The following is a 13,357-nucleotide window of genomic DNA, read 5'->3' as shown; positions in this document are numbered from 1 at the left end:
GCAACAGGGCACCTTTTCCCATCCCTCCCACAAGTATCTCAGCATTGCTGCAGTTTACTGCACCCTGGATGACAAGACGTTCCTTTCATTGACCTGCTGGAAGCTTCAGTAACAATGGAGGAAAATGGGGCCAAAACGAAGGGGGCAAATTGTATATTCTGTAACTCAACTAATTATCTTTAATATACTAGTGAAACCACTGGGTAGCATCTAGGGAAGCATATTCACTTTTTGACTTGGGCACCAGCTTAAAATGGAACCTCCTGTAAGTAATTTGTTTCCCACGAAGCCCTGAGGAGAAGTTGGCAGGGAAAGCACAAATGTGAAAACAATTTAATACCATTGGTGTTGCACCCTGCTTATTCAGTGAGGAGTGACGTGGCTCTTTGGAAAAGCTTCCCATTGTGCCCCGCCTGTGGATGTTGCATGCTGTAGGAAATCAGTGGCGTGGGAAGAGATTACACATGATTAGTCGTCTCTGTAATGCAGATATTGCATTAGATGTTGTTAGCGTCAGAGTGCCGCCGCCAGGTTAGTAGAGTCCAGGAGCGAATGGGAGTTACCAAGTCCCATGGGAGCTTGGCACGTCCTATATTATTGTATTTCCCTGGAGCGGTATTGATGTGGCATCTACAAAGTGTGACAGGAGGTGAACTGGAGGTTTTATCCCAGCACAGTGTTTCACAGCAACGAATTATCCTTCCCTCTAAAGGAAGGGAAATCTCTACATAAATGCATGTTCTGCACCATCTTGTCAGATTATGGTGCAGGGTATTGACATTTAGGCTGCACAGACCTATGTCCTTGTGAGTGAATTTGCACTGGACTAGATTAAGCATCCTTTACAAACATACAGTACAGACAGGAATCAGTACTGTGGTACTAAGGAAGCCACTTCAGTTTTATTTACCACATAAATCTCTTTGTAGAGCAGAATGGCACTACTTATGCTGGTGGTCATTAGCGAGATGGATCTTGTTTGTAACATAGATGACATTACAGCTGTGTATTGTCTGCTATGGATCTCTCTTAAAGAGTTACCTAGGGAGGTGGTAGAATCTCCTTCCTTAGAGGTTTTTAAGGCCCAGCTTGACAAAGCCCTGGCTGGGATGATTTAGTTGGCGTTGGTCCTGCTTTGAGCAGGGGGTTGGACTCGATGAACTCCTGAGGTCTCTTCCAACCCTAACCTTTTAAGATTCTAAAGCAAGTAAGGGGAGTTTTTGGAAATGGCTCCAGTTCCTTGCACCTCATTCTGGGTGTGGGGCCATTAGGATAAACTTGCTTCCTATGTACCTCAAAAATGAAACCATGCTAATGTGTGTATGTATAGATTATTTTGAGTGAATCTAGTGTTAGGTGTTAGATTGACAACCCTGGTGATTAAAATAGTGTATCTGGTACAGAATCGCCAGAAGCAATGAAAGTCTCCCCCACACAACTCATCGTCAGTGTGCTTCAGTCCTGACCTAAGGGGATTTCTCCCTGGAATAAGAGTTTAGTTCAGTCACTATGGTAATGCCAACAGGGATTTTCAGAGGGAGTTCTTCAGAAGAAGGCGAAGCAAATATGGGACCCTTGGGATAAGTGGCTGTCCATAGTGTGTGTTTGTGTTTGGGGGTTACTTGCTGTTTGCTGAGCTTGTGTTTGTTTGTTTGAAGGGCTGTGTGCTGTGGCCCACAGCTGGAAGCTGTGAGCTTCTAAACAAGGTTTGAAATCTAGAAGCCCCTGTTCATTGGCTGAGCCTTGGTCAGGGGGTGGGGCTATCAAGAAGGCCAGGGCTTTATAAAGCATGAGCAAGTGACCAGGGACCACTAACAGAGAGTTTCGAGAGGGAGTTTGGAAGGGTAGTGGAAAGGGGGCGAGGTACACTTGCCATTCTTTAAAACCTTTGAACTAAACTATAATCAAAACTTCTTGATTTAAACAAAAACCCTATCATTAACCTAGGTAGGTGTAGGAGAGAATGCAGGCAGAGCCCCCATTCTGCTGCTGGGCTTATCTTGTTTATTGCACTCGCTGTAGCATGTATGTTACCTGCCCTGTGGGTGGGTGGCGTATGTGTGCATTCGGTGCAAGAAGCTCCTGGCCCTCAGAGGCCATGTGCGGGCTTTGGAGGCCAGGGTGGCAGAACTGGAGGAGCTAAGGGAGACAGAGAGGTATGCTGATGAGGCTTTCCGGGACACTGTAGATTTGTCTCACCTCCAGTCAGACAGCCCCTGCGCTGTTAAGGAGGATGAAAGGCCCAGAGAAGAACAGTCAACGGGAGCAGAGGGAAACCTTCCCATAGTTGGGACCCTCCTTCCAGATGATGTTGGGGTATCCTCTTGCACTGAGGGGAGGTAACTCCAGTCATTAGGAAAAGGCAGGTGTTAGTAATGGGAGTTTCGATCATTAGAAACATAGATAGCTGGGTTTGTGATGACCGGGAGAACTGTATGGTGACCTGCCTGCCTAGTGCGAAGGTTGTGGATCTCTCGAGGCATCTAGATAGACTTATGTGTAGTGCTGGGGAGGAGCTGGTGGTTGTGGTCAATGTTCCCTCTAATTTTTGACAGGCCGTTTGTGCAAAAAATTTCTTCTGTGCAAATTGTGCTTCTGTGCAAATTTGTGCACGTGGTGTTTCGCCGTGTGCGCGGGGTTTAGGATCTGTGTGCACGCGCACATGCGCACAGCTTAGCAGGAACAGTGGTCGTGGTACATATAGATACCAATGACATAGGGAAGGGTAGGAGAGACGTCGTGGAGGCCAAATTTAGGCTGCTAGGAAAGAGACTGAAATCCAGGACCTCTATGGTGGCATTCTCAGAAATGCTTCCAGTTCCACGCGCAGGGCCAGGTAGGCAAGCAGAGCTTCAGAGTCACAATGCGTGGATGAGACAATGGTGTAGAGAGGAGGAGATTAGATTTATTAGAAACTGGGGAAACTTTTGGGATAGGGGGAGCCTATACAGGAAGGATGGGCTCCACCTAAACCAAAGTGGATCCAGACAGCTGGCACTGAACATTAAAAAGGTTGCAGAGCAGTTTTTAAACTAAGGGTATGTCTACACTACGAAATTAGGTCGAATTTATAGAAGTCGGTTTTTTAGAAATCGGTTTTATGTATTCGAGTGTGTGTGTCCCCACAGAAAATGCTCTAAGTGCATTAAGTGCATTAACTCGGCAGAGCGCTTTCACAGTACTGAGGCTAGCGTCGACTTAAGGAGTGTTGCACTGTGGGTAGCTATCCTACCGTTCCCGCAGTCTCCGCTGCCCATTGGAATTCTGGGTTGAGATCCCAATGCCTGATGGGGCAAAAAATGTTGTCGCAGGTGGTTCTGGGTACATGTCGTCAGGCCCTCCCTCTGTGAAAGCAACAGCAGACAATCGTTTCACGCCTTTTTTCCTGAGTTACCTGTGCAGACGCCATACCATGGCAAGCATGGAGCCCGCTCAGCTCACTGTCACCGTATGTCTCCTGGGTGCTGGCAGACACGGTACTGCATTGCTACACAGCAGCAGCAACCCATTGCTTTGTGGCAGCAGATGGTGCAATAGGCCTGAAAACCATCCTCATCGTGTCCGAGGTGCTCCTGGCCACCTCGGTAAGGTTGGTCAGGAGCGCCTGGGCAGACATGGGTGCAGGGACTAAATTAGGAGTGACTCGACCAGGTCATTCTCTTTAGTCCTGCAGGCAGTCCTATTGTACCATCTTCTGCTGAGCAGCCAGGAGATGTGGATGGCTTGCAGTCCTTCTGCACCGTCTGCTGCCAGCCAAAGATGTAAAAGATAGATGGAGTGGATCAAAACAAGAAATAGACCAGATTTGTTTTGTATTCATTTGCTCCCCCTTCCCTCCATGAAATCAACGGCCGACAATCGTTTTGGTGAGGTCTGTCAGGGGCACCTTGAAAACTGTAATGGAGATTCAGTCCTGCCTGAAATACCAGAGGGAGGGATAGCTTAGTGGGTTGAGCATTGGCCTGCTAAACCCACGGTTTTGAATTCAATCCTTGAGGGGGCCATTCTGTGTGACAGTTGTTTTTGTTTCTCCTTGATGTAAAGCCACCCCCTTTGTTGATTTTAATTCCCTGTAAGCCATGTTGTCAGTCGCCCCTCCCGCCATCAGAGCAATGGCAGACAATTGTTCCGTGCCTTTTTTCTGTGCAGACGCCATACCACGGCAAGCATGGAGCCCACTCAGATGACTTTGGCAATTAGGAGCACATTAAACACCACACGCATTATCCAGCAGTATATGCAGCACCAGAACCTGGCAAAGCGAAACCGGGTGAGTAGGCGACGTCAGCACGGTGACGAGAGTGATGAGGACATGGACACAGACTTCTCTCAAAGCACGGGCCCTGGCAATGTGGGCATCATGGTGCTAATGGGGCAGGTTCATGCAGTGGAACGCCGATTCTGGGACCGGGACACAAGCACAGACCGCATAGTGTTGCAGGTCTGGGACGTTTCCCAGTGGCTGTGAAACTTTCGCATGCGTAAGGGCACTTTCATGGAACTTTGTGACTTGCTTTCCTCTGCCCTGAAGCACGTGAATACCAAGATGAGAGCAGCCCTCACAGTTGAGAAGCGAGTGGCAATAGCCCTATGGAACCTTGCAACGCCAGACAGCTATCAGTCAGTCGGGAATCAATTTGGAGTGGGCAAATCTACTGAGGGGGCTGCTGTGATGCAAGTAGCCAACGCAATCAAAGGTCTTCTGATATCAAGGGTAGAGATCCTGGGAAATGTGCAGGTCATAGTGGATGACTTTGCTGCAATGGGATTCCCTAACTGTGGTGGGGCCATAGACGGACCCCATATCTCTATCTTGGCACCGGAGCACCAAGCCGGCGAGTACATAAACCGCAAGGGGTACTTTTCAATAGTGCTGCAAGCACTGGTGGATCACAAGGGACGTTTCACCATCAACGTGGGATGGCCGGGAAAGGTACATGACGCTCGCATCTTCAGGAACTCTGGTCTGTTTCAAAAGCTGCAGGAAGAGACTTACTTCCCAGACCAGAAAATAACTGTTGTGGATGTTGAAATGCCTATAGTTATCCTTGGGGACCCAGCCTACCCCTTAATGCCATGACTCATGAAGCCGTACACAGGCAGCCTGGACAGTAGTCAGGAGCTGTTCAACTACAGGCTGAGCAAGTGCAGAATGGCGGTAGAATGTGCATTTGGATGTTTAAAAGCGCCCTGGCGTGGTTTACTGACTCGGTTAGACCTCAGCGAAACCAATATTCCCACTGTTATTACTGCTTGCTGTGTGCTCCACCATCTCTGTGAGAGTAAGGGGAGAAGTTTTATGGCGGGGTGGGAGGTTGAGGCAAATCACCTGGCTACTGGTTCCACGCAGCCAGACACCAGGGTGGTTAGAAGAGCCCAGGAGGGCACGGTGTGCATCAGAGAAGCTTTGAAAACCAGTTTCATGACTGGCAAGGCTACGGAGTGAAAGTTCTGTTTGTTTCTTCTTGATGAACCCCCCCCCCCCCCCGCCCCTTGGTTCACTCTACTTCCCTGTAAGCTAACCACCCGCCCCTCCTCCCTTGTGTCACCACTTGCAGAGGCAATAAAGTCACTGTTGCTTCAAATTCATGCATTCTTTATTAATTCATCACACAAATAGGGGGATGACTACCAAGGTAGCCCGGGAGGGGTGGTGGAGGAGGGAAGGACAAGACCACACAGCACTTTAAAAGTTTAAAACTTTAAAACTTATTGAATGCCAGCCTTCTGTAGTTTGGGCAATCCTCTGGGGTGGAGTGGCTGGGTGGCCGGAGGCCTCCCCCACCGTGTTCTTGGGTGTCTGGGTGAGGAGGCTATGGAACTTGGGGAGGAGGGCGGTTGGTTACACAGGGGCTGTGGCGGCGGTCTGTGCTCCAGCTGCCTTTCCTGCAGCTCAACCATATGCTAGAACATATTAGTTTGATCCTCCAGCAGCCTCAGCATTGAATCCTGCCTCCTCTCATCATGCTGCGGCCAGCTTTCAGCCCGCCACTTACTCTCTTCAGCCTGCCACCTCTCCTCCCCGTCATTCTGTGCTTTCCTGCATTCTGACATTGTCTGCCTCCACGCATTCGTCTGTGCTCTGTCGGTGTGGGAAGACAGCATGAGCTCAGAGAACATTTCATCACGAGTGCGTTTTTTTCGCCTTCTAATCTTCACTAGCCTCTGGGAAGAAGAAGATCCTGTGATCCTTGAAACACATGCAGCTGGTGGAGAAAAAAAAGGGACAGTGGTATTTAAAAAGACACATTTTATAGAACAATGGGTACACTCTTTCATGGTAAACCTTGCTGTTAACATTACATACATAGCACACGTGCTTTCGTTCCAAGGTCGCATTTTGCTGCCCCCCACCACGTGGCTAGCCCCTTCCCGTGACTGACAGCGGAGAACATTTCTGTTCAGCCACAGGCAAACAGCCCAGCAGGAACAGCCACCTCTGAATGTCCCCTTAAGAAAAGCATCCTATTTCAACCAATTGACCATGAATGATATCACTCTCCTGAGGATAACACAGAGAGATAAAGAACGGATGTTGTTTGAACACCAGCAAACATACACTGCAATGCTTTGTTCTACAGTGATTCCCGAGTACGTGCTACTGGCCTGGTGTGGTAAAGTGTCCTACCATGGTGGACGGAATAAGGCTGCTCTCCCCAGAAACCTTTTGCAAAGGCTTTGGGAGCGCATCTAGGAGAGCCGCGAATGCCAGGGCAAATTAATCATTAAACATGCTTGCTTTTAAACCATGTATACTATTTTAAAAAGTACACTCTCACCCAGAGGTCCCTTCTCCGCCTGGCGGGTCCAGGAGGCAGCCTTCGGTGGGTTCAGGGGGTACTGGCTCCAGGTCCAGGGTGAGAAACAGTTCCTGGCTGTCGGGAAAACCGGTTTCTTTGCTTGCTTGCTGTGAGCTATCTACAACTTCATCATCATCATCATCATCATCATCTTCCTTGTCCCCAAAACCTGCTTCCGTGTTGCTTCTATCTCCATTGAAGGAGTCAAACAACACGGCTGGGGTAGTGGTGGCTGAACCCCCTAAAATGGCATGCAGCTCATCATAGCAGTGGCATGTTTGGGGCTCTGACCCAGAGCAGCCGTTTGCCTCTCTGGTTTTCTGGTAGGCTTGTCTCAGCTCCTTAAGTTTCACACGGCACTGCTTTGAGTCCCTGTTATGGCCTCTGTCCTTCATGGCCTGGGAGATTTTGACAAATGTTTTGGCATTTCGAAAAACTGGAACGGAGTTCTGATAGCACGGATTCCTCTCCCCATACAGCGATCAGATCCCGTACCTCCCGTTCGGTCCATGCTGGAGCTCTTTTGCGATTCTGGGACTCCATCATGGTCACCTCTGCTTATGAGCTCTGCATGGTCCCCTCTGCTGATGAGCTCTGCACTCACCTGCAGCTTGCCATGCTGGCCAAACAGGAAATTGAAATTGAAAAGTTCGCAGGCCTTTTCCTGTCTACCTGGCCAGTGCCTCTGAGTTGAGAGTGCTGTCCAGAGCGGTCACAGTGGAGCACTCTGGCATAGCTCCCGGAGGCCAATACCGTCTAATTGCGTACACAGTACCCCAAATTCGACCCGGCAAGGCTGATTTCAGCGCCAATCCCCTTGTCGGGGGTGGAGTAAGGAAATCGATTTTAAGAGCCCTTTAAGTCGAAAAAAAGGGCTTCATCGTGTGGACGGGTGCAGGGTTAAATCAATTTAACGCTGCTAAATTCGACCTCAACTCCTAGTGTAGACCAAGGCTAAGAGATGGGGGAAAGCCGATTGCTTCAGAGGCGCACGTGGAACGGACAGAGACTTCTCTTAGAGGAGAGTCTATTGATAGAGATTCTCTAGGTTTTAGTCAAGAGGAGAGGATGGAAGAGGATAAAGTATGGGCCAGATCAGACGAGAAACATTCACATAAAAAAGAATCTGACTCATCAGAAAAGGGCAGACGGATAAAGAGTGACAAGTTTTTAAAGTGCTTGTACACAAATGCTAGAAGTCTAAATAATAAGATGGGTGAACTAGAGTGGCTCGTGTTAAAGGAGGATATTGATATAATAGGCATCACAGAAACCTGGTGGAGTGAGGACAATCAATGGTACACAATCATTCCGGAGTACAAAATATATCGGAAGGACAGAGCAGGTTGTGTGGGTGGGGGAAGAGTGGCACTATATGTGAAAGAAAATTTAGAATCAAATGAAATAAAAATCTTAAATGAATCCACATGTTCCATAGAATCTCTATGGATAGTAATGCCAGGCTCTCATAAGAATATAACAGTAGGGATCTATTATCGACCACCTGACCAGGATAGTGATAGTGATGATGAAATGCTACGGGAGATTAGAGAGGCTATCAAAATAAAGAACTCAGTAATAGTGGGGGATTTCAATTATCCCCATACTGACTGGGTACATGTCATGTCAGGACGAAATGCAGAAACAAAATTTCTCGATACTTTAAATGACTACTTCTTGGAGCCGCTAGTACAGGAACCCACAAGGCGAGAGGCAACTCTTCATCTAGTCCTAAGTGGATCTCAGGATCTGGTCCAAGAGGTAACTGTAGCAGGACCGCTTGGAAATAGTGACCATAATATAATGATATTTAACATTCCTGTGGTAGGAAGAACACCTCAACAGACCAACACTATGGCATTTAATTTCAGAAAGGGGAACTATGCAAAAATGAGGAGGTTCGTTAAACAAAAGGGATAGAGAATAAGATGGAGAATATCTTATTGCCCTTCTATAAATCCATGGTACGCCCTGGAAAAATCATGGAGCAGGTCCTCAAGGAATCTATCCTGAAGCACTTACACGAGAGGAAAGTGATCAGGAACAGTCATCATGGATTCACCAAGGGAAGGTCATGCCTGACTAATCTAATCGCCTTCTATGATGAGATTACTGGTTCTGTGGATGAAGGGAAAGCAGTGGATGTATTGTTTCTTGACTTTAGCAAAGCTTTCGACACGGTCTCCCACAGTATTCTTGTCAGCAAGTTAAAGAAGTATGGGCTGGATGAATGCACTATAAGGTGGGTAGAAAGTTGGCTAGATTGTTGGGCTCAACGGGTAGTGATCAATGGCTCCATGTCTAGTTGGCAACCGGTATCAAGTGGAGTGCCCCAAGGGTCGGTCCTGGGGCCGGTTTTTTTCAATATCTTCATAAATGATCTGGAGGATGGTGTGGATTGCACTCTCAGCAAATTTGCGGATGATACTAAACTGGGAGGAGTGGTAGATACGGTGGCAGGTAGGGATAGGATACAGAGAGACCTAGACAAATTGGAGGATTGGGCCAAAAGAAATCTGATGAGGTTCAACAAGGATAAGTGCAGGGTCCTGCACTTAGGACGGAAGAACCCAATGCACCGCTACAGACTAGGGACCGAATGGCTAGGCAGCAGTTCTGCGGAAAAGGACTTAGGGGTGACAGTGGACGAGAAGCTGGATATGAGTCAACAGTGTGCCCTTGTAGCCAAGAAGGCCAATGGCATTTTGGGCTTTATAAGTAGGGGCACAGCCAGCAGATCGAGGGACGTGATCGTTCCCCTCTATTCGACATTGGTGAGGCCTCTTCTGGAGTACTGTGTCCAGATTTGGGCCCCACACTACAAGAAGGATGTGGATAAATTGGAGAGAGTCCAGCGAAGGACAACAAAAATGATTAGGGGACTGGAACACATGACCTATGAGGAGAGGCTGAGGGAACTGGGATTGTTTAGTCTGCGGAAGAGAATAATGAGGGGGGATTGACAGGACAAGGAGTAATGGTCTCAAGTTGCAGTTGGGGAGGTTTAGGTTGGATATTAGGAAAAACTTTTTCACTAGGAGGGTGGTGAAACACTGGAATGTGTTACCTAGGGAAGTGGTAGAATCTCCTTCCTTAGAAGTTTTTAAGGTCAGGCTTGACAAAGGCTGGGATGATTTAACTGGGGATTGGTCCTGCTTTGAGCAGGGGGTTGGACTAGATGACCTCCTGAGGTCCCTTCCAACCCTGATATTCTAAGATTCTGTGACATCTTGAATACTGCGTACAGATGTGGTCCCCTCATCTCAAAAAAGATATACTGGCATTGGAAAAGGTTCAGAAAAGGGCAACTGAAATTATTAGGATTTTGGAACGGGTCCCATATGAGGAGAGATTAGAGGCTAGGACTTTTCAGCTTGGAAAAGAGGAGACTAAGGGGGGATATGATAGAGGTCTATAAAATCATGCGTGGTGTGGAGAAAGTGAATAAGGAAAAGTTATTTACTTGTTCCCGTAATATAAGAACAAGGGGCCACCAAATGAAATTAATGGGTAGCAGGTTTAAAACCAATAAAAAGACGTTCTTCTTCACTCAGCGCACAGTCAATCAGTGGAACTCCTTGCTTGAGGAGGTTGTGAAGGCGAGGACTATAACAGGGTTTAGAAGAGAACTGGATAAATTCATGGAGGTTAAGTCCATTCATGGCTATTAGCCAGGATGGGTAAGGAATGTTGTCCCTAGCCTCTGTTTGTCAGAGGGTGGAGATGGATGGCAGGAGAGAGATCACTTGATCATTACCTGTTAGGTTCATTCCCTCTGGGGCACCTGGCCACTGTCAGCAGACAGGATACTGGGCTGGATGGATCTTTGGTTTGACCCCAGTATGGCCATTCTTATGTTCTTATTAATCTCAGTCTTGGAACTTTTCCTGAGGTGGCCAGTAAGATGCTAGTTATGATGTCTTGAGCTGTGGATACCTGACCCTGGGAACCAGACTGACACCACCTACTCATTTCGCAATAGCCTCAAAAAGCCATCACCTGTAACGACAACAATCATCATCGAGTTGAACCAGTTTTGAACCCTCTAGTTGCAGGCAATTAACTTAGATCAGTTCCCTGAGCCACCCAGCCCCTCCTTGTGCTTTGTTTTTGTTATAGAGAGAAGCTGTGGGGATATGTTCTTTCAAGTGTTTTCCCAGAATTTCTTTGCATAGACCATATTCGAAGAGTTGACCTGACTCCTCCCATAAAGGAAGGAAAAGACCTTTAATATCAGTTTAGGAGGAGTAGATGAACTCAGCCACCCTAAATTGGTGCAAACTTTCCAGTTACATGTGAGTTTGATGCTGCAGTAATCAGCCCTGATAATGGGAACTGAGCTTTACTGACACTGAGCCTCAGCAATGTTACTTCCTCTCACTAACAACTGGAAAAGGAAAATGTCACAGTCAGCAAAAGATTTAGTCACCAATCTGTCTCACCGAGAGCCGCAGAAATGTTCCATTTTGCCGTGCTAGTCTTGTGCCAATTTTAGGGTGAGAGTGTGCATGATAGTCATCAGTTGTGAAACACCAAGACTCCCTGGAACCACAAATTCACGTCCCAGTAAGATTAATTCAACCCTACATGCTTTGGAACTCCGTGCAGTGTACTGCATGTGTAGGTCATTCAGATGAGATCTTCTAAAATCAGAGGGCTTATAGGATCTGCAGAAATTAAAGATCACCTGGCATATTTTGAAAGAACAGAGATGTGCACTGGTGGCATTGGGTGGGTGTTAGGTCACATTAGCTAGCTTGATCTAACACACTCTAAAAGTCAAGACAAGGCTTCCCCTTATGCTTTAATTCATCCAACTTAGCACATGCTGACGTCCAGTTTGCCTTGTTGTGTGACTAGAGCTTTTGAAGGTGTTAGATTGTGCTAGCTTAAGGTGGGTGAGGGGATATCTTTTATTGGACTAACTTTATATAAAAAAGAGTTTTAAAACGAAACCTTGTCCCAAAGCTGTGATTTTGTGGCTAGCACTCTCCTGCTCAGTGTCACAACATTGGCTGGGAATCTTGGCAGTCTATTTAAGGTCTTGTGAGAGGACAGGAAATGTACAGTAATTAAGAGCACAACTCTGCCATGTAGCAGCATGGCAGCTGTGCTAGTGAGCATATGTAAAGTAACGTGCTACTGTTCACTGACTTTCCCTCTCCCTGCCACCATTTCTCAGTCTGTGAAATGGGAACAATACTTTACCGGGTGCTCATGCCATGCCATGGCAACAGGTTTGGTATGAGAACCTAAATACCCCTTCCATTGGTGTAGGTGGTGTCTACACTGGTGCAGCTGCAACAGCATTTCAAGTGTGGACAAGCCATAAGCCTGACAACATTGTGAGGTGTAGGGAAGTCTGTGGCTGAATCAGGAATTGAGCCCCAGTTCAGTGTTCTATCCACTAAATCATCTGTTGCAAGCTAGAGTAGATTTTTTTATTCATAATTATATTTAAGAAGAAAATAGCAAGACTGCCAAACATTCCTTTAATATTATGGGTGTTAATTGGTCCCACAGACATCAGGAAATTTACATTCTAATGCACACACCTAAGTCCCTCAAGGTACAGCAGATGCAGCATATAGGACAGTTTCAGATCACTGACTATTTGTAAAATCTAATTCCCTGGGACGCTGGCCGACTTAAATGCACCTGTGTATCATATAGGACTGTTTGAGTCTGTGCTAATATAGCTTCATGTGTCAGTTTAGAATCTCACATGTATGTTGTAGCTAATAGTAATATACTTACTTTGTAGCATATTAGTAATCACAGCTAAGTACAGGGTGTGAAACTAGGGCAGCGGAGTGGCCAAACGCTGACCTAGATTTTTTTTGGATGGCTTCCTAAAGAGGAGATCTATATAAAATCTGTCTGCCTCTGAAACAAGTTTCTAATTGATGTTTCTGTTCAGGGGAAGTCTTTCCCTGACATATTGGCTTGTTTCTTGGGTCCCCCATCCTGGCCATATAATTAAAATGATAGCAGTAAATTAATCGGTTTAGTCTGGGTTTAGGAACTTAATCAAATTTTAGCTTAGAGAGAATTTTTACTACAAAATTCAAATAAATTCTTGAGAATAAATGTCTAATAGGAAATCTATCTGAACTGTAATGTTTAGAGGAAAAGGTAATTTCTTTCCTTTAGGTTTCTCTATATGTAAGTCATTGAACGTAAAGTGTCTGTGTTGTGGAGGAGCTCTAGTGGCTCCGGAGTTAAGGTTGCATTGAGATTTCCATTTAAAGCAGGGTTACTACTTTAAACATGAAATTCTTCTTTGAGATGAGTGTCCCTGTGGGTGCTCCACTCCAGGTAGTGGTGCGCCCCTGTGCCTTCACTCACTTTTACAGCAGTGCCCGTACGGGCCGTGCACACGCAGTACCTCGCGCGCCGTTGGTGGTTGAAGTATCGCGTGCGTGGACTCCTCAGTTCCTTCCCAGCTGTCTCTGGTCTGAGATGGAGCTCTGCAGTCCTCTAAAAACCTGTAGTTTTATTCAAATAAGTTACATAGTTAGCTTTAGTAGTCAGGTTTCATTTTTTAGCTTAGTTCC

General features: G+C 46.7%; 2 protein-coding genes across 5 annotated transcripts in view; one reads left to right on the top strand and one right to left on the bottom strand.

Annotated features, from left to right (window-relative positions):
* MYO1D (myosin ID) overlaps positions 1 to 13,357 on the top strand; it is a 356,217-nt gene that overhangs the window by 286,594 nt on the left and 56,266 nt on the right. The gene's annotated exons all lie outside the window — the stretch shown is intronic.
* The window catches only part of CDK5R1 (cyclin dependent kinase 5 regulatory subunit 1), a 70,295-nt gene continuing 62,517 nt past the window's right edge, over positions 5,580 to 13,357 (bottom strand). Inside the window, exons 3-4 of one of the 4 annotated variants that reach the window (XM_073326165.1) lie at positions 13,149 to 13,288; positions 5,580 to 6,206 (exon numbers count right to left, since the gene is read on the bottom strand). In XM_073326165.1, the coding sequence (XP_073182266.1) occupies positions 5,905 to 6,206; positions 13,149 to 13,288 (442 nt within the window). In that variant the 3' untranslated portion in view covers positions 5,580 to 5,904. Of the gene's footprint in view, positions 6,207 to 10,546; positions 10,800 to 13,148; positions 13,289 to 13,357 lie in introns of those variants that run through there. The other 3 variants (XM_073326168.1, XM_073326167.1, XM_073326169.1) reach the window with 3 other exon arrangements.

Source organism: Lepidochelys kempii, chromosome 27, assembly GCF_965140265.1.
Source record: "Lepidochelys kempii isolate rLepKem1 chromosome 27, rLepKem1.hap2, whole genome shotgun sequence".
Taxonomy (NCBI): Eukaryota; Metazoa; Chordata; order Testudines; family Cheloniidae; genus Lepidochelys; species Lepidochelys kempii.
This window is presented reverse-complemented; position numbering and strand designations above follow the sequence as displayed.